Raw genomic sequence first — 18992 nt, 5'->3', positions numbered from 1 at the left:
GTCATCTGTTAATCCTGGCCAACCTTCATGTCAAGTTTGAAGACTCTAGGTCCAAGCATACCAAAGTTATACCATGAAATAAGAACTTTAACATTTTTACATTCAAGGTCACAGTGACCTTGACCTTCAAATGAATGACCTTGAAATGACCAGTGGTTACTAGCTAGTTATGGCCAACCTTCATGTCAAGTTTCAAGACTCTAGGTCCAAGCATACCAAAGTTATAACAACTTTAACATTTTTTATATTGAAGGTCACAGTGACCTTGACCTTCAAATGAATGACCTTGAAATGACCAGTGGTCATCTGTTAATCCTGGCCAACCTTCATGTCAAGTTTGAAGACTCTAGGTCCAAGCATACCAAAGTTATACCATGAAATAAGAACTTTAACATTTTTACATTCAAGGTCACAGTGACCTTGACCTTCAAATGAATGACCTTGAAATGACCAGTGGTTACTAACTAGTTATGGCCAACCTTCATGTCAAGTTTCAAGACTCTAGGTCCAAGCATACCAAAGTTATAACAACTTTAACATTTTTTATATTGAAGGTCACAGTGACCTTGACCTTCAAATGAATGACCTTGAAATGACCAGTGGTCATCTGTTAATCCTGGCCAACCTTCATGTCAAGTTTGAAGACTCTAGGTCCAAGCATACCAAAGTTATACCATGAAATAAGAACTTTAACATTTTCGAGCACGCCGCCCGCCCGCCCGCCCGCCCGCCCGCCCCCCCGCCCGCCCGCCCGACAACATCAATCTATAAGCCGAGATTTTTTCGAAAAAAATCCGGCTAAAAACTAATCAGATGAAACTTTCTGAGGGACTATAAATGCATTAAAAAAAACATGCCAAAATCAACTAGGTCAACACTTAGTTATGTAAATATAACTCTAAATAAAATCAGTTGCGAGAAAACAGTTTTCACAACAATAGCAAGGAACACCACAACTCCATTATTAACCAATGAGAACACAGCTTTGTGTACAAATATTTCCGAGTCGAATAATAGTTGAAAAGCTGATTCTTGCATAAGATTGGATTTGAAGAGATATATATGTAAGAAAGTAATAATTTAGTTTAATTTTGATTGTGTAAGATGGTAATGACATTATAAATGACTGACAAACTAAATTTTTTATTGTTGCAATGTATTTTCGTGGTAGCCAGATCGATTCTAGTAAATGCTTTTGCAAGTTTGGTGTTTGAAACAGCTGAAGGGCAGAACAGGCATTGATTTATTCCTTTGGTGTGAAGTATTGTGTTTTGGAAATCAGATGACAATTGATGGAGGAGTGAGCTGGTGTATGAAAATCGGCATTTCAATGGTTTAAGCCACATACCTTTCTATATATAGAAGTTATTGTTTTTTTAGACTCACTTTTTTTGTTATTGTGTATAACGAATGGAGAATTTTGAGGGTTTATGTTAGAGGGTGGCAGCTGGGGGGAAGGGGGCTTGTAGCAGCTAGGGGGGAGCAACTAATGCAGAGTGTGTATGACATAAACAGGATCCTGGTCCAACACTGCAACAGCACCCACCCTGATGGCGAAGGCAAAGAATTCAAATATTTTGAACAGTTGAAGCAATTAATGGATTATCGTTCAGCTCTAAGAAAAACGTGCAGGGTTGTTTTAATAAAACAACAAAACTAAAGAACAATAATAACTTAGTGTAACGAGCAACAGACTGAGCAGGGTCAGAGCAGGTTTCAGGTTGAAATAGAACTGATTGACTGACGACAACAACAAATCAAATAATACCAAGGTATTTCACTGAAATAAAAGTTACATGTAAGCAAATAATAATGCCATACTATTATCATCGAAATCGTGTCAATGTTAATAACAATATAATCAATGAGTTTAAACAGAAACTTCTGAGCACAACCTGCACAACAGCTGATTGACACAGTAATAAAAAACGAGCTAGCTGATTGGTGATAGCTCTATTAACTGTCCAATCCCTTAGCTCGTTTCAAATCAGTTAAATGTGTGCATTAACGCCACCCTACAGTAATAATTGTATGCAAAAAAAAAGCTCATAAATAGTTGTGATATGTATTTTGATTTAAACAGATATTCCGTGGTTAAAATCTACAAAACTTCTAAAAATTGTGACTTTGTACTGTTTATTGAAGTGTTATTAAAAAACAACTCACACTCAAGTACATATATTGGATAGTAGGGTGACGTAGTTTTAGAAATTTGACAACTGCTTCCGGTGTTTACTCGTAGCCGGCTGAATATATTTCAATAGTGTTAGTTACATCGAAGAGATCCTTAAAAGTCTGTGGCAACTAACAACCTTCTAAGATGAAGACTTTTCTCGGGAGATTTATTCTTTTGCTTCTGTTGGTTTTACCAACGACTGTCATGATATTCGAAAGTGGTAAGCACTTAAAGTTTGTCCGCTTTCAGTTAGCCTACTTGTGTAAATTTTTGGGGACGTGGCAGCAGCGTTTTATAATATCAGATACAACATTTGACGTTGTATTTGATGATAAAATCGAAGCTTGATTTATAGAACTGCATCGCTGTGCATCTTTTGAAGGAACTGTCGGTAGGTTCACACTTGTTTTTGTATGTGAGCTCCTCCCACTTTCATAAGTTCAAGCTACAAGCTATAATGCAACTTGCTATTCAGTTTAATCTCTTTGATTGTATGATTGTTAAATTTGTATTGATGTGAAGCGGCATCGCCTCTGTCTTGATTTGATAGGGGAAGCAATCATCTGTTGCCTTGAATTTGTTTTAAAAACAGTAAAATATGTTAAATTGATTATTTAAGACTTCCCTTAATTTTGCCAAAATCCGGCTTTTCACAAGATTTTTCCCTCTTATAAAAGGCCAGGCCCTTTCCCCAAAATCAGATAAAAAACCTGACAGTTTTTTGTTATGCCCATGGATTGAAAGATCAGAGGTATATTGTTTTTGGCTTGACTGTCATTGTATGTGTCAGTGTGTCCCAAAACTTTAACCTTCTTCATAACTTTTGCAATATTGAACGTAGCAGCTTGATATTTGGCATGCATGTGTATCTCATGGAGCAGCACATTTTGAGTGGTGAAAGGTCAAGGTCATCCATCAAGGTCAAACAAATATAATCAAATCGGCGCATTAGGGGGCATTGTGTTTTGACAAACACATCTCTTGTTTACCAAGAAAGTGACGCCAATGGTAGTTGTTTTCCTGTACCTGAATTTTTTCCCCTCAAAATACTATTTCTCCTTCAAGTATATCATTTTTCACCAAAACATCTTTTTTAAGCATTTATTTAAGCTTTAAATAGAATATTGTTAATTTTGATTGCTTATTTATCAATCGCAATACTAGCTAATTTGTAGTGGTCGCGAAAACACGTTAAAATAGAGATAAGTTCTACGGAGTTGGATTGGAAAGTGTAGTTTGCGGTTCCTGTTAATTTTTGCAAAGTCATGCGAAACATTTTCGCTTTTTATTGCTGTAAATGTTGGAAGAAGAATCCTCAAACTAAACGTGCTTAGTTCTTACAACTAAGTCGTTAAGCTTATGCTTTAATACGTAATGGATAAAGGGAAGTCACTCTAAATGTCATTAGTGTTTGTAAACGTTTTGTAATGATTTTGACAGAAAACTTCTTTATTGTAATTGGGGAAAATGTCATCTAGATTTGATTGGGAATGGGGCCGTTTGCTTTGGGAATGCAGTTTTTTTTTTCACTTATAGGGGAATGGTGGCGGGGCCCGTCCAAAGGGGAAAAAATGCGTCGTTTTTTAGGAAAAGGGGAAAATTAAAAATTCACTCATTTATATGTAATGATATTTATTATATGAATATATATGTTTGCATGAATATAATATTCACAGCAGAATGTCTGTCCTTTTTCTGAAATATATATCAATGATTTTTTCAACATTAGTTTCAGACAGTTCAGCACAGTCTCAGTTTTCTTAGCCATTTTGAGTCGAATTGAGTTTTTTTAGCCGGATTTTTTCGAAAAAATCTCTGCTTATAGATTGATGTTGTCGGGCGGGCGGGCGGGGTGGCGGCGTGCTCGAAAATGTTAAAGTTCTTATTTCATGGTATAACTTTGGTATGCTTGGACCTAGAGTCTTCAAACTTGACATGAAGGTTGGCCAGGATTAACAGATGACCACTGGTCATTTCAAGGTCATTCATTTGAAGGTCAAGGTCACTGTGACCTTCAATATAAAAAATGTTAAAGTTGTTATAACTTTGGTATGCTTGGACCTAGAGTCTTGAAGCTTGACATGAAGGTTGGCCATAACTAGTTAGTAACCACTGGTCATTTCAAGGTCATTCATTTGAAGGTCAAGGTCACTGTGACCTTGAATGTAAAAATGTTAAAGTTCTTATTTCATGGTATAACTTTGGTATGCTTGGACCTAGAGTCTTCAAACTTGACATGAAGGTTGGCCAGGATTAACAGATGACCACTGGTCATTTCAAGGTCATTCATTTGAAGGTGAAGGTCACTGTGACCTTCAATATAAAAATGTTAAAGTTGTTATAACTTTGGTATGCTTGGACCTAGAGTCTTGAAACTTGACATGAAGGTTGGCCAGAACTAGTAAGTAACCACTGGACATTTCAAGGTCATTCATTTGAAGGTCAAGGTCACTGTGACCTTGAATGTAAAAATGTTAAAGTTGTTATAACTTTGGTATGCTTGGACCTAGAGTCTTGAAACTTGACATGAAGGTTGGCCAGAACTAGTAAGTAACCACTGGACATTTCAAGGTCATTCATTTGAAGGTCAAGGTCACTGTGACCTTGAATGTAAAAATGTTAAAGTTCTTATTTCATGTTATAACTTTGTAATAAATAGTATTATTTCATCTAAGTTTATTTTCTTACATTTGATAATGAAATTGATGGAAACTTCAAACAATATGTTACTAATTTGCTAATAAAAAAATTGAGATCAAACTTTCCTAATTGTCAATTCAAGTTCATATTTGTGACCTTAAATGTTATTGTTGTTCATGTATATGCATGCATTCAAAACATAACACAAGGTTTGCTCATGCCTTGAAAAGTACTAACATTTCATTTTGACCTTTGAACAATATTTCAGTAATTTAAGTATTGCATTGACAAAAACACGAAAGGTACTTTCCTGTCATTTAAATCAAAAATCCGGCTTCAATGCGGTCATCTCCGACCGCGGAACTCTTGTTAAATCGATTAAATGGCAAATTTGAGCATTTTTAACCAGGTTTTCCGAAGGAAAAAACTGGTTATTAGATTGGCGAATGCGGGCGGGCTGGCTGGCTGGCGGGCGGAACAAGCTTGTCCGGGCCATAACTATGTCGTTCATTGTCAGATTTTAAAATCATTTGGCACATTTTTTTCACCATCATTGGACGGTGTGTCGCGCGAAATAATAACGTCGATATCTCCAAGGTCAAGGTCACACTTTGAGTTCAAAGGTCAAAAATGGCCATAAATGAGCTTGTCCTGGCCATAACTATGTCATTCATTGTGAGATTTTAAAATCATTTGGCACATTTGTTCACCATCATGGGACGGTGTGTCGCACGAAAGAATCACGTCGATATCTCCAATGTCAAGGTCGCCACGACTAAAAATAGATTTTTTTTTAAAACAAACTTACAAAGGGGGTTAATTTTGTTTGTTCATTTCAAATGTTCAGTTTGAGTTTTCTCCCTTTATCAGATTTGTTTTTCACAATGAAAACCTGGTTTTGTGACAATTTTGTCCCTTGTTTATCAATAAAATGGACCAAATTGGAATGTTTTTATCAACAAATGTTTACACAATATAGATACATCAGGCCTTTTCCTAGCATTTTGGGAGAAAAATCCAATTCATGTGAAAAGTCCACTGATTTGGAAAAAACTAATCTAATTAATTAAAACTAATTCTAATCTAATTTAATATAACACTTTATAATAATTAAAAATCATAAAGTTTAGTTATATACTTTGTTAGTTATTTATGAAATAAATTTGAGATATATTTGTCATGATTATGAAACAGTTCTTTTTTTACTTCTGGAGGGGATTTTTTTTTACAAAATGGGGGGGAAAAATATATACTCTTTTTTTTAGGGGAATGGGGTCGAATATCGGCCCCGAAATTGCCATAAAAAAACACTGGAATGCCTCCATTTTCCAGAGGCGCAGACATTGGTGAAAAAACCCTGAACTTGGAGTAGATGACTTATAAACATTGATTAAAACAGTTTTTATTTTTTTCCCAAATATGTCTCTTTGGCACTATTTTCTCCTTACACCCAACATCCAGGGTCTTCCCTTTTTGCTAAAAAAAAACTGCTTAAGTATACACATCTGCATTAGTGACTTCACTAGAAGAGTTCTGTCCTCACCACTATCCATGGATCCTGCGAACTGAAAATTACCGGATCTGTGTGTATGAATTCTAGTAAATAAATGTAAGACTAAATTAAGGCAATATAAGAAAGTAGTGTGGTTTAATAGATCTGAAGAAGTGCAGATTTTTACTTCGAGCATGTGGGGTTGTTTTTATGCCCACGAAAGAGGGCATATAGTGATCGCACGCACTGTCTTTCCGTCACACTTTTGCGTTTAGGTTTTGAAAAGTGCTCATAACTTCGCTTCAGATGTAACCTTTATATTTGGTATGCATGTGAATATGGACAAGGCCTTTCCAAACGCACAAATATTTTTGACCCCCTTGACCGCGTTTAGATTTTGAAAAGTTTTTTTAGGGCATATGTCTTCCAATGGAGACAGCTCTTGTTTATTGACAAATGTCAATTCTTTCAAGGTGCTAGTGGAAAGTTTGTAGCTCTGGGTGATGACTCAATGGAAGGAGAGATCGATGGAGAAGATGATGATGATGAAGGCGTTGTAGAAACTGATGATGCGACCGGGGATGATGGTGAACAGGCAGTGACAGAGACAGAAAAGGTACATCAACAGCAAGCCATGGCTTCAAATTGTGATACATGGGCAAATTCTTTGGAAAACTGAATTATATTATGAACCATAATTTTAATTGATAGATTCGGATTGTTTGAATTACATGTATAATTATTTATTCACACGTGTTCATAATGATCTTTATACAAGATAGAAATTGAACCGTTGTAATTCAATAAAAAAATTCATTAAAAAAGTGTACTACAAATTCTTCGCACTTATTAAAGAATTTGTAGTACAATTTTTTAATGAATTCAGTGACCACACACCGTTATCGTTTACATTGTATTGTAACAATAAAACGGTTGAACAATTGTCATACACTGAAACGAAGTTTAAATGGAACGATTCATTGCGTAACCAATTTAGATCGGGTATTATTAGCAACTTACCTATGTTTAACACAATTGTAGAGGATTTAGATTGTACAAGCTGTGACTCTATAAATAGTGCGTTAAATAAATTCACTGATGTTATACGTAATGTTGCTGATCCTTTATTTTGCAAAGATTATGTAATAACCAATACATCAAAATTTGAACAGTGTAGCGCTGTAAGACATGCTGATTGGTTCGATGTGGAATGTAAAATTGCACACGGTCACTATGTTTCCCTGTTAAAACAATTTAACTGTAATAAGTCGGAAGACAATAGACTTCAATTGTTGCAATGTAAAAAGGAGTACAAACAAATTATCAATAGAAAGAAAAAATGCTATTTGAGAAATAAGGCCAATGAGATAGAATGTTTAAAAAATCGTAGACCAAAAGAATTTTGGAAATACTTTAAATCAAATAATCAAACTAAAAATCACAATATCCCTTTGGAAGACTTTCAACATTTTTTCTCTGATATTAGTCATGGTTTGTTTGATTGTGTTAATGATGAGGCTGAACATTTTTGTAGTACTCATAATTTCAATTTGCCAAATTCACCTTTCCCCGAACTAGATCAGCCATTTACCGTTGATGAGATTAAATTGTCTGTAAAACGATTGAAACGCAACAAAGCATATGGAAGTGACTATATTTTAAAGGAATATTTGATTGAATGTATTGATATTTTAGCGTTGCATATATGTGATTTGTTTAATGCTGTGTTGAACTCTGGTCATTTCCCCGAGAAATGGACGGAAGGTATTATAATCCCTCTACATAAAAAAGGTGATAAATCTGATGTGAACAATTATAGAGGGATTACTCTTCTAAGTTGTTTATCTAAGCTATTTACCTCAGTTGTTAACAATAGATTAGAAACTTTTTGTAGTAACTTTAATATAATTTCGGACGCCCAATTCGGATTCAGAAAAGGGCGCTCAACAATTGATGCTATATACATTCTCATGTCCCTGGTTCAAAATATATAAATGAAAATAAAAGACTTTATGTAATATACGTTGACATGATGAAATGTTTTGATTCTGTTTACCGTAATGCATTATGGCTGAAAATATACAAGGCCGGCATAGAAGGTAAATTGCTTAGAATAATAAAAAGTATGTATGAAAATGTTAAATCATGTGTTAAGCATTGTTCATCATACTCAGACTATTTTAACTACGCTGTAGGATAACGGCAAGGTGAAGTTATGTCCCCTTTGTTGTTTTCCTTATTTGTAGAAGACTTAGAATTGTTTTTACAGAATGACGTCTCTTCCGGCCTAAGTATTGATGACATTGTATTGATTTTGTTACTTTTCGCAGATGATATGGCTATAATTGGTAAATCGCCCGCGGAAGTGCAGAAACACTTGGATCTTGTTTCAGATTATTGTAAATGCTGGGGATTAAAAGTTAATACCGATAAAACTAAAATAATGGTGTTTCGCAAACGGGGTAGATTATTGCCATCTGAAACATGGACATTTGAAGGTCAGCAAATAGAAGTAGTAAATGATTTTAATTATTTGGGAACTGTTTTTAATTACACTGGAAATTTTAATTTAAATCAAGAATATTTATGTGGAAAAGCACTTAAAGCTATGAATATTTTATTTAACAAATGTAAGAGTTTGACTTAAAACCAAAAACACAATTCCAGCTATTCGATGCCTTTGTTGGATCCATACTGAATTACGCATGTGAGATATGGGGTAAAGCAAAATCCATGGAATTGGAAAGGATACACTTTAAGTTTTGTAAAAGATTGTTAAACGTTAAGCAAACTGTATGTAATGCTGTAGTGTATGGCAAGTTAGGAAGATACCCACTATTTATCCATAGATATGTTAAAATGGTTAAATATTGGTTTAAACTTATTGAAACTGATAACATAATTTTAAAATCGATTTATATACAAGCATTAAATGATTGTCAAAATGGTCGTTCTAATTGGGTATCTAATGTTAAACTATTGTTAGACACTTACGGTTTTTCATACGTGTTTAATAATCCAAGCTCCGTCGATGTTAAAATAGTTATACCACAGTTTAAAAATGTTGTCATTGATACTTATAAACAAGAGTGGTTTCGATCCATTGAAAATAGCTCTGTTTTAGATATGTACCGTGTGTTTAAGTCAACATTTGTATACGAAAATTATTTAGATTTATTACCTAAATCACTAAGACACTATGTCGCAAAGCTTCGATCTTCCAGCCTTCCACTGAGAATTCAAACTGGAAGATATGCTGGTCAAAATATACCACGAAATGAACGTTTTTGCCTTTGTTGTAACGAATTAGATATTGAAGATGAGTACCATTTTGTCTGTAAATGTCCATTATACGTTGATATTAGAAAAAACTATTTAAAGAAATGTTATTACAATAGGCCTTCTGTTTACAAATTCCACCAGTTGCTGAATACAACGAATAAATTTGAACTTATTAAGTTAGCCAAATTTGTAAAAGAAGTTCTGATTTTAAGAAATAATATTACTAATGCTGTTAATTAATTTATATAGCAATCCTCCATATATTACCTTGCCTTTTCGTAACCGTATACGATGCTGATTATGTTATTGTTACTACTATGTTTATCTCTGTAACTTCCTAAACGTATACGATGCTCCTTATGTTTATATATTACTATGTTTATCTCTGTGACATAATTGTATGTGAAATATCTAGTGTTTAGACGATGTACACCAGGGTTTTTTCAGCACTGTCTGCGCCTCCGGACAACGGAGGCACTCCCAAAGCAAACGGACCCGATCCCAAACCGAAATTATTTAAAAAAATCCCAATTTCCCCCCCAAAAAAAAAAAAAAAATTTTTTTTTTTTTTTTTTTTTTTTTAAGAATGAAATGTCTTATAACTTGTGTGACTAACCAGTGTTTGTTTTGGTAAAAAATATTTGCTATAAGGTTTTGACTGTTCAGTTCTTATCACAGAGTGTAACTGTAACTGAAAAACAAAACTGCAGTACTTGAATTAACATTGAACATGCCCAATATTGCATCTGTTTACATAATACAATATACATTACAAAATAACCAAATAAAAACAAATTTATTTGTTAAACCACTGAATTATTTAAGCATGATTAATTCACAATTTTTTCCCAAATGAGCCGTTTCATCGAAGCAAAAATTCCCAAAATGACCAATTTTGTCGATAAAAAATTCCCAATTTGGTCAGACTCCTTTTCCCAAAATAGGCAGAAAAACCCCTGTACACTGTGCAAGTCTGAATAAATATTTGTCTTGTCTTGTCTTGTCTTGTATACTATTGTTAACTTGTATCATGTTGACAAGCGTTTTTTACTGTCTTTAATTTAGCCGGAAAAAGAAGAAGAGGAGGAAGTAGACACTTCATTAAAACCTTCACAAGATGTTGATGCTACAATTCTGTTCACCAAGCCTGTTAATACAAATGGTAAATGTTATTTTAACAAGATGGACATTTTAATAATTGTTAAATTGCTATCTTTGATTTTATTAATACAAATATTTTTGTTCTTTTTATAACCCAAATGGTTCCATTTATTGATTTTCTTTTTTAAAACTTGTATTTTTTAATGCCGCACTGTTTAGAAGGTGGAATATTGCAGACCCTCTGGGTGTCTGGATTTCCACAACAAATTCCTGTCTAAGCCATAACTTTGCCATGTATTGATGGATTTTAAAATGACTGGGCAAAATACATATCATCATAAGATGATGTGGCACTTGTAAAACCGATTCCCTACGGCAAATGTCAAGGTAGCATTTAGAGGCCAACAGATTAATATTGCTTTAAAACAGCTGTCTGGTCTTTAACTTTTCAATCAAAGAACACCATCATTGATAACATTTTGCAGGTAGCACCTTTCTCCCTAACTGAAAAGTAAATGTCACACTTTGAGGCAAATTCATCATTGCTTGCTACAAATGACCCCCACCTAGAGACTACTTGTCTCCTGTATCACCATATCCCTTCCTCAAAGTTCACAAGTCAAAACTGGCCATGAAGAATCTTGCATATAACATGAGAGGAATTTTTAAGACAAAAGTGGAATCTACTGGAATCCTTGCCATATAAACACATGTCATGATACTGATGAACCATGAAGGTAGTAAAACCTTGGATGGTGATCATCTCATGTTCTGTTTTATAGACCTTCCATCAGGAAAGCCGGTGCGGTTTTTAGTGGGCTTCAAGAACAATGGTGAGAAGGACTTTACTGTGAGCAGCTTGGAAACCTCCTTCAGATATCCACAGGACTACTCATTCTTCATACAGAATGTGAGTGACTCAATGATTGACTAATTTCTCAACTCCTATAATCGGTCAAAGTTGAAACCCAAGTTGTTTAAACACATCAGAAAAAAATAGCGTGATACATTTTTATAAAATGATGTATCCACAGGGGTTTTCAGCCTTTTATAACAGGGGCCTATTATAGGCCCCTTCCCAATTGAAAATTTCTTTAAAATTATGCAGTTTTCCCAAAAATCCTAACTTACACCAGCTTTTTCATTTCCCAAAGCAGTAATTTTAGCGAGAATTCTTCCCAAAATGAGCAATTTATTCCCAAAATCCATAGGCTAGGGCAGCTTCCCAATGAAGCGAAGAAAACCCCTGATCCAGGACCTTCATCCCAGGGCTCAACATTAACCTAAAAACCAACTTGCCCTGCCTGTGCAAGTACTTAGAAAATCTACTTGCCCTGAATGTAAAGGCCAAAACATGAAATATCACATTAACTGTAAGCCTCATATTTTTTAATAAAGATCAAAATGATACACCACAAAACCTTTTTAATTTTGCACATTTAACAAAAAACAGCAACAATTAAAGTCTATATTTAATGTTCTTTGTTCATTTTTGCACTTGCCTGGACGGACAACTAGATTATAAAATAACTTGCCCGGACCCAACTTTTACTTGCCAGGGGAAATAGGACAACTGTTCATGTGGAGCCCTGCATCCATGTCTAGTTTTGTCTTTTATAAACTGATTTTATGATCTAATACTGTTTACTGTAGTTTGAAAGACTAAAAAAACATCCTATGTTGAGCAACAGTTGATATCGCCAACAAACTAATCTGACATGTTACCGTCATATTTTCATTTCACAACATTGTTTACTCTCATTTTCAGTTCAACTTAAGTTCACTCCTATTTTCAGTTCATTTATGCAGTTTTCTCCTATTTTCACATCACCATGTTAGTCTACTCCAATTTTCAGTTCATTTGCAGTCTTAAATCTATTTTCAGTTCACAACAGCAGTTTACAACCAGCTTGTGGAACCAAATAAGGAGGCCACATTTGAATATGGCTTCACACCAAGTGAGGCTTTCAATTCCAGGCCATTCGGACTGAGCATTCTTCTCAACTACAAAGACAATGTATGTATTGGCTGTAACAGTTAAATGTTTATTTAAGATTACAGTCAAACCTGAGAACAGCGGTCAGTCAAGGGAAATGACCAAAGTGACCGTTGTCCACAGGTGACCGTTGAATTCGGATCACAATTTTAAGAACGTTTGTCAGTTGGTAGTATTGCTACGTCCTAACCCCACCCAGTGGTTTGCATACAGTGTAAAACAAAGGCTCATTGCCATGAACTAAGCATAATAACAGAAATAACTTACGTGTGTACATTGAATAATACAGAATAATATCTCATAGATTGATTTAATTTCATCTTGTTTACTAAAGCAATGACTTTATCAACACTGGTATAATTGTTAACTCATGCATCTCGTTCATTCAGTAAATAAAGTTTGTCACGTGCTGTTGACCTCACGTCCGTACAAGTCTAAAAAGAGGATTCGCTGTCATAAACCGATAGTACAGTGTAATTGTACCGTTGAAAGTACTATGTACTAATTAGCGGTAATTTAATTAGAGATAATTACTCTAAACGTGTCACAAACTCTGACATATTTTATTGTGAAGATACCCCACAATTATCCCCGGAAAACAAACCGTCTCAACACCTTATTATTTGTTTACTCGCAGCAGACCGCTTTTATAATAGCGGGGGGGGGGGGGGATTCCAGACTGACCGTTGTCTGCAGGTGACCGGTAAATTCAGGTGGCCGTTAGGTCAGTTTCGACTGTAGTAGCATAGTAAGCCGTATACTTTCAAGTGATTGTTTTTTTCACCATTTTGGGATTTTTTGACCTATTTATTAATACAAAAATTTGCTTATAAATGCTTTGGGATTTATGATACAAGTGTAACCTTATATTTGCTGAATTTAAACTGAAACATCTGGCTAGGGATATGATTTTAATGCTTTTTTTTAAACTTAAATACTTATTGGTAATTTTAAGCAGTCATTTCAGAAAAATCATCATTTTTTAAATGTAGACTTTTTAAAATCTTGGCTCAAAATTTGGCTGAAACAACATTGCTTACTGGCGCAATCTTGAGATTTTATGCTCTATCAATGTTTATTAGATGCAAGGCAACAGCAGGTGGATGTAGTCGTTTACGTAACACCTTCCTGACTCTTGCAATATAAAACATGGGAGATGTTTGAACCAGGCTGTTTACTATGTCTTGGTATAGATCTTCCAAACAATTATTTCCATCTCTGAGAAGGTCCCATTGCTGGCCACAGAGTCCGGTTAATCTGTAACTAATACTGACCCTTAATGCAATCTGGCCAGTCTTATAAAATTTATAACTATGACCTAAATATTTTACTGGCTGTTATTGCTCAATCTCATGCAGTTTTTACTACTGTTAATAACAAGTATAACTATTCCATTAACTGTTCTGTTTTTGACAACCAGTCGGTATCAAAACTGTTCATACCTCAGTTGTGTCATACTAACTATTATATATATTAGTGACTACCAGTCATTATTCAGTATGTTCATACCACAGTTGTGTCCTATTTGTTCAGGATGGCAATGAGTACCAGAGTGCAGTATTCAACGAGACCATAAACGTTGTGGAGCCTGACGAGGGCCTGGATGGGGAGACGTTCTTCCTCTACCTCTTCCTAGTCGCCATTGTCGTCCTCCTGGGTATAGGGGCTCAGCAACTGCTCACCACCTTTGGAGTAAGTCATCAGTCTGAGCTATGTGCTTGGAAAAATGGGATTCATGGATGCGTGTAATATGTGTATCCCCAGGGTAGCCGGTGTAGTTCGCACATGCCTATCAGGGACAACACTTTCTGCCTTGTACTGGATTTTTGTCTACAAGAGATCATAAGCAAACAAATTCCTTAGAAATAAAAGTGTTTATATACAAATGGTACTTTCATAATCTGTTCAGTGTAAAACAGTCTTGTTTTCATGAGGCTCCTGTTAAAGTGTTTGACTATACTTCATGCAGTTATTGCAGCTTGTTCGTTTTTTATCACCAATTGTTGTCCAAAATGCTTCACAGACTATAACTATGCCTTCTCACAGGTTATTGTCCCCTATGGGTGAAACCGGAGGGGACTTATGGTTTGCACTCCGTCTGTCTGTCAGTCAGTCCATCAAACTTTTCTGGATCCTGCGATAACTTTAAAAGTTCTTCATACTTTTTCATGAAACTTGAAACATGGATATATGGTAATATGGAGATTACCGGTATGCACGTCATTTCATTTTGTTCCTACGTCAAAAATTCTGGTTGCTACGGCAACAAATATATATTTAAAAAAAATTGTTACTGACAATAGTGGAGTTTCACGGTAGGGGACCATATTGCTTGGCAATCTCTTGTTATATCCAGAACTTTCTTAGAAAACGTGTCATAGATCTGTACAGTATTATTTAAATGCATTTTGTTTGTAGAAAAAGCACTTGGGAAAGGGCAAGGCTGCCCCAAAAGTGGAGATGGGTACTCAGAAGACAGATGTGGATTACAGCTGGTTGCCTCAGGAAACACTCCAGGAAATCAGTAGGTTTTATTTGTGTGTCTTAAATGTTTTCATTTACTGGAGGAGGGGGGGGGCCAGACTAACTGAAGGCATGTTATCAAATATTAAAATGTGCGTAAAGTGTCGTCTCAGATAACAGTCCACACAGGCTAATCAGGAATGACACTTTCAGCAAAAACTTGATTTTTGCTTAGAAACAGTGTCAAGTGTCGTTCCTGATATGCCTATACGGACCAGACAGGCTAATCTTGGATGACACTACGCACATGTATAAAAAAAATAATTCATAGAGCACAGCCAAAATTGTTTTCACCATTTCAGACAAGTCCCCAAAGGGGTCGCCGAGAGGTGGGTCTCCACGCAAACGAAAAAGCAAGCGTGGTTCCGGAGAGGAGTAGGGTTCACCCGCGAGGAAATTCAAGAAAAAGTTGAAAGTTTTCCAGCAATTAGGATTTACGAGAGTTTCACTGATAAACAGTACCTGATTGAGCTTCTCACAAGAAAACATGTTGTTCTGTTGGCTGTAAAGATGCTTGTAGATATTTAAAGGGTTTTCTTATAGATGATATTTCTTGTGCCTCTTGGAAACAGACAGACAAATAACAGACCAACAATGTGATCTTAAGTTATTTGTAACATGTTAAAAACAATTAGACCTATTTATTTTTCAATGTTTATTATTGGGGTTGGGGGTTGAACTAGATTATATTGAATGGCTTAAGATTTTGGGACTAAATCATTTTTTTCTAGTCTGACATTGACATTATTTTGTACATTTTGTGATACATTCAATATCATAACCAGAAAGTGTAGACTTTTTAGCAGTAACATGACGTTATTGGAGCCAATGTATTATAAATGATATGAAGTAACAAGGTTACATTCTTTGTAAAGGCATACGTTGCCAATTGTAGATCTATGTTGGCCAGCTTATATTAACTATGTATTATAGATGTGGGTGAAGGTTTGCTTATATGCAATTGATGAAAAAGACTTCAAATCGAACCATATCGTGTTGTGTACATTGAGCCATGGAAGGAAGTGTACTGTTATATGTGAAAACCATTCCACTCTACCATTAATAAAGTGGTTTGCGTTTGTTTTATAATTAATTTAATTTGTGTATATGCAGGAAATTGATTGTATAAATATAAGGCATAATTGAGGATTCTATGAGAAGCTTACATGGTAACAGCTTTCATATAAAAAATATGTTGACTATATTCAGAAGTGATTTTAATCTATTGAAGGTAGTTGCGAAAGTTTATTTGTAAGGTGCTCAATTTGTGTATGTGTTTATTGTACTTAGTAAATAATAAACAGTAAATATGACCAAAGTTCAAAGAAGTAAAGGAGTATTTTCTTTTACTTGACTGATATGCGAGAATGCGTTTGTACTATAATGCAATTAAAGTGTGATAAAATATTCGACTTAATATATTTTATTTAAGCAAGGGAGTGCAATAGAATTGAGACGAACAGCTGAATGTGGAGTGCAAATGTAATGTTTCAAGGATTATGCTGTCACAAACATATTAAGTTCCTATGAAATGATAAATAAAGATATGTGAAACTACTAATGTTGTGTGTATTACTCTTTTCTTCTGGTTCAATTCTTTGTTCACACTACTAGGTATTTGGCCTTGAAGTCATTGAAACAATTTTAAAAAATGCAACCATGTGAGGTTCAAAATGTCGACGAGTGCTTGCATTTTTCATTATCTTGGTTGTTGACCCAAAACTACCATTCTCATCCTTGTAATGTTCGATGTCAGGGAGACCGTTCCAATGAGCTCTCACTACTCGCTTTCCCTAATGTATTCTAACTGGTCATGTCAATGCCACCTTGCGACTTATAATGATATATAAGTTGAAATATAGATAATAAAACTGTTTCACTGTATTGAAACTGTCGTCATATGTATAATTTACCAAGAAATAACAGTTGTGTTTAAAAGAAATGTTATAGTCAAATCAAAGACCGTGAAGTGGACAAAATCTATATGGTAGTTATTCATGATTTTAAGTGAAATGAACATAAGCTATGGCGCACAATATCACCTTTGAGAGTAAAGATGAAACTTGGGAATAAACCATTTTGCACGTGCATTATTTGCTCGTTCTACAACTTACAAATGAAAGAAAGTTTCGGAGTGGAGTCAAAGGCCTGCTGTCTATAAAAAAAATAAGATAACGTAGTCAATAGAAGTAATAATTCATTATTTCAACGATGACAGATTTCAATGACCCATCATTGTTTTAAAGTCAACGGAGACGCCTCTCTGTTCACTACTCGACGTGTTTTGACCACTACAGCCGGAGGGAGCATCCAGCCTTCGTCAACATGTCATTGGGAACATTGACATGATTTTAAGAATGTTTATGGCGCGAGCTTGGGGCTAACAAAAACGCTTTCACAAGCTGAAATATTGCCATATAGGCGAATAATCACTGCAATTAGGTTCTTCAGAGTTATGAAGAATACAGACACAAAAACAGTCCTTCATGCATCGATTTAAAAGCCCATAAACACACAAACTCTTAAAGAAAATTTCGAACAATATTTCGAAAGAAAAAGTTGACACATAAAAGATCAATTTTCCCTATAGCAATAGCCTAAAATGTCAATGCTAGATGTGGTCTGGTAAGTTAAAATGCTCTTGTTGTTGTTTTGTGGAACGATTTATTACACATGTTCATGTACCATGTTAGTGTGCCGTGTGAATAGATATCGTTGCGGGAAATTAAAATGGAATATATTGTGCAGCACACAAAAAACATTTCTCGTTAAAACTTTGTTACAATACCAAATTTATGTTTTATTTTTTTTAAAGAAATATTCGCTGATTTTTTTAGTATTTATTGTTTAATAATGTTACTCCCATTGTTGCCTTCGATGAATTTTCTTAACATCATTTTAATTATACAAACGCGCAAAGTGGACAATTGCTCATTGCAGGCCCATGCGTGTTTTTTCTTCACTAGTACTATGTATACCAGTTACCGGAGGAATGGGTATAATCACATTGGTTGGGAAAATTGATCCGCGTTCTTGGAACTTTGGTCTTCATGCATCTGCTTACTGTGTCATCCTTGATAATCATGTTAAGTGCACACGGGCTAATCAGGGACGACACTTTACGCCAACACTGGGTTTTCGTTTAAGAGAGACATCCTTTTAACGACCAAATTATTTAAAAGCGGAAAGTGTCGTCCCTGCTTAGCATGTGCTGACTGCTATAGGCTAATCTTGGATGGCACTTTAAACACTTGCACGAAGCTTTTGATGGCTAATTGTTTAACCAGTGGGATGCCGCTAACGTTAAGAACACCTTCATTTAAAATTGTCTGCGACTGCTGATCAAGCTTAGGCACTCATATTGTTTATTTTTGAGTCGCGTTCTGAGAAAACTGGGCTTAATGCATGTGCGTAGTGTCGTCCCAGATTAGCCTGTGCAGTCCGCACAGGCTAATCAGGGACGACACTTTCCGCCTTTATGGTATTTTTAGTTTCAAGGAATTACCGAAAATCAAGTTTAGGCGGAAAGTGTCGTATTCATGTAATTAATGAAATAATGTCGGTGGTATTTGTTCTGTGTAAGCGCATGGACTATGGATCTCAAACCAGTGCTTTATTCACCAACCGATACTTAGACTTTAGTCTAAAAATAAAGAAGAATAGTCTTACAAATGTTATGTACTAAAAATACTTTAAAAGTCAAGTATTATATGGCATTTAACGTATGTAAGTTTATAATTAATCGCTAAGTACAATCTGTTATTTATATTCGGACCAGTTTC

General features: G+C 35.1%; 2 protein-coding genes across 3 annotated transcripts in view; one reads left to right on the top strand and one right to left on the bottom strand.

Moving 5' to 3' along the window:
* The window catches only part of LOC127844727 (uncharacterized), an 88279-nt gene extending 86325 nt beyond the window's left edge, over positions 1-1954 (bottom strand). Inside the window, exon 1 of one of the 2 annotated variants that reach the window (XM_052375167.1) lies at positions 1896-1954. The gene's annotated coding sequence lies outside the window, so the exon portion shown is untranslated. Of the gene's footprint in view, positions 1-1821 lie in introns of both variants that reach the window. The other variant, XM_052375166.1, reaches the window with a different exon arrangement.
* A 238-nt stretch (positions 1955-2192) lies between these two features.
* Positions 2193-16771, top strand: LOC127844734 (translocon-associated protein subunit alpha-like). The gene is made up of 8 exons (XM_052375184.1): positions 2193-2396; positions 6782-6924; positions 10656-10752; positions 11474-11601; positions 12577-12708; positions 14221-14379; positions 15106-15211; positions 15513-16771. Exons 1-8 carry the CDS (start codon positions 2321-2323, stop codon positions 15587-15589), a joined length of 918 nt encoding a protein of 305 aa, XP_052231144.1. The 5' UTR covers positions 2193-2320; the 3' UTR covers positions 15590-16771.
* Positions 16772-18992: the final 2221 nt, after the last annotated feature.

This window comes from Dreissena polymorpha, chromosome 9 (assembly GCF_020536995.1).
Source record: "Dreissena polymorpha isolate Duluth1 chromosome 9, UMN_Dpol_1.0, whole genome shotgun sequence".
In the NCBI taxonomy this organism is placed as follows: Eukaryota; Metazoa; Mollusca; class Bivalvia; order Myida; family Dreissenidae; genus Dreissena; species Dreissena polymorpha.
The sequence above is the reverse complement of the archived record's forward strand: the minus strand, read 5'-3'. Positions and strand labels throughout refer to the sequence as shown.

Coding starts and splice junctions, on each gene's coding strand:
- LOC127844734 (XM_052375184.1), top strand. CDS start 2,321: ATGAAGACTTTTCTCGGGAGATTTATTCTTTTGCTTCTGTTGGTTTTA. Junction 2,397..6,781: donor TGTCATGATATTCGAAAGTG/GTAAGCACTTAA, acceptor AATTCTTTCAAG/GTGCTAGTGGAAAGTTTGTA. Junction 11,602..12,576: donor ACTCATTCTTCATACAGAAT/GTGAGTGACTCA, acceptor ATCTATTTTCAG/TTCACAACAGCAGTTTACAA.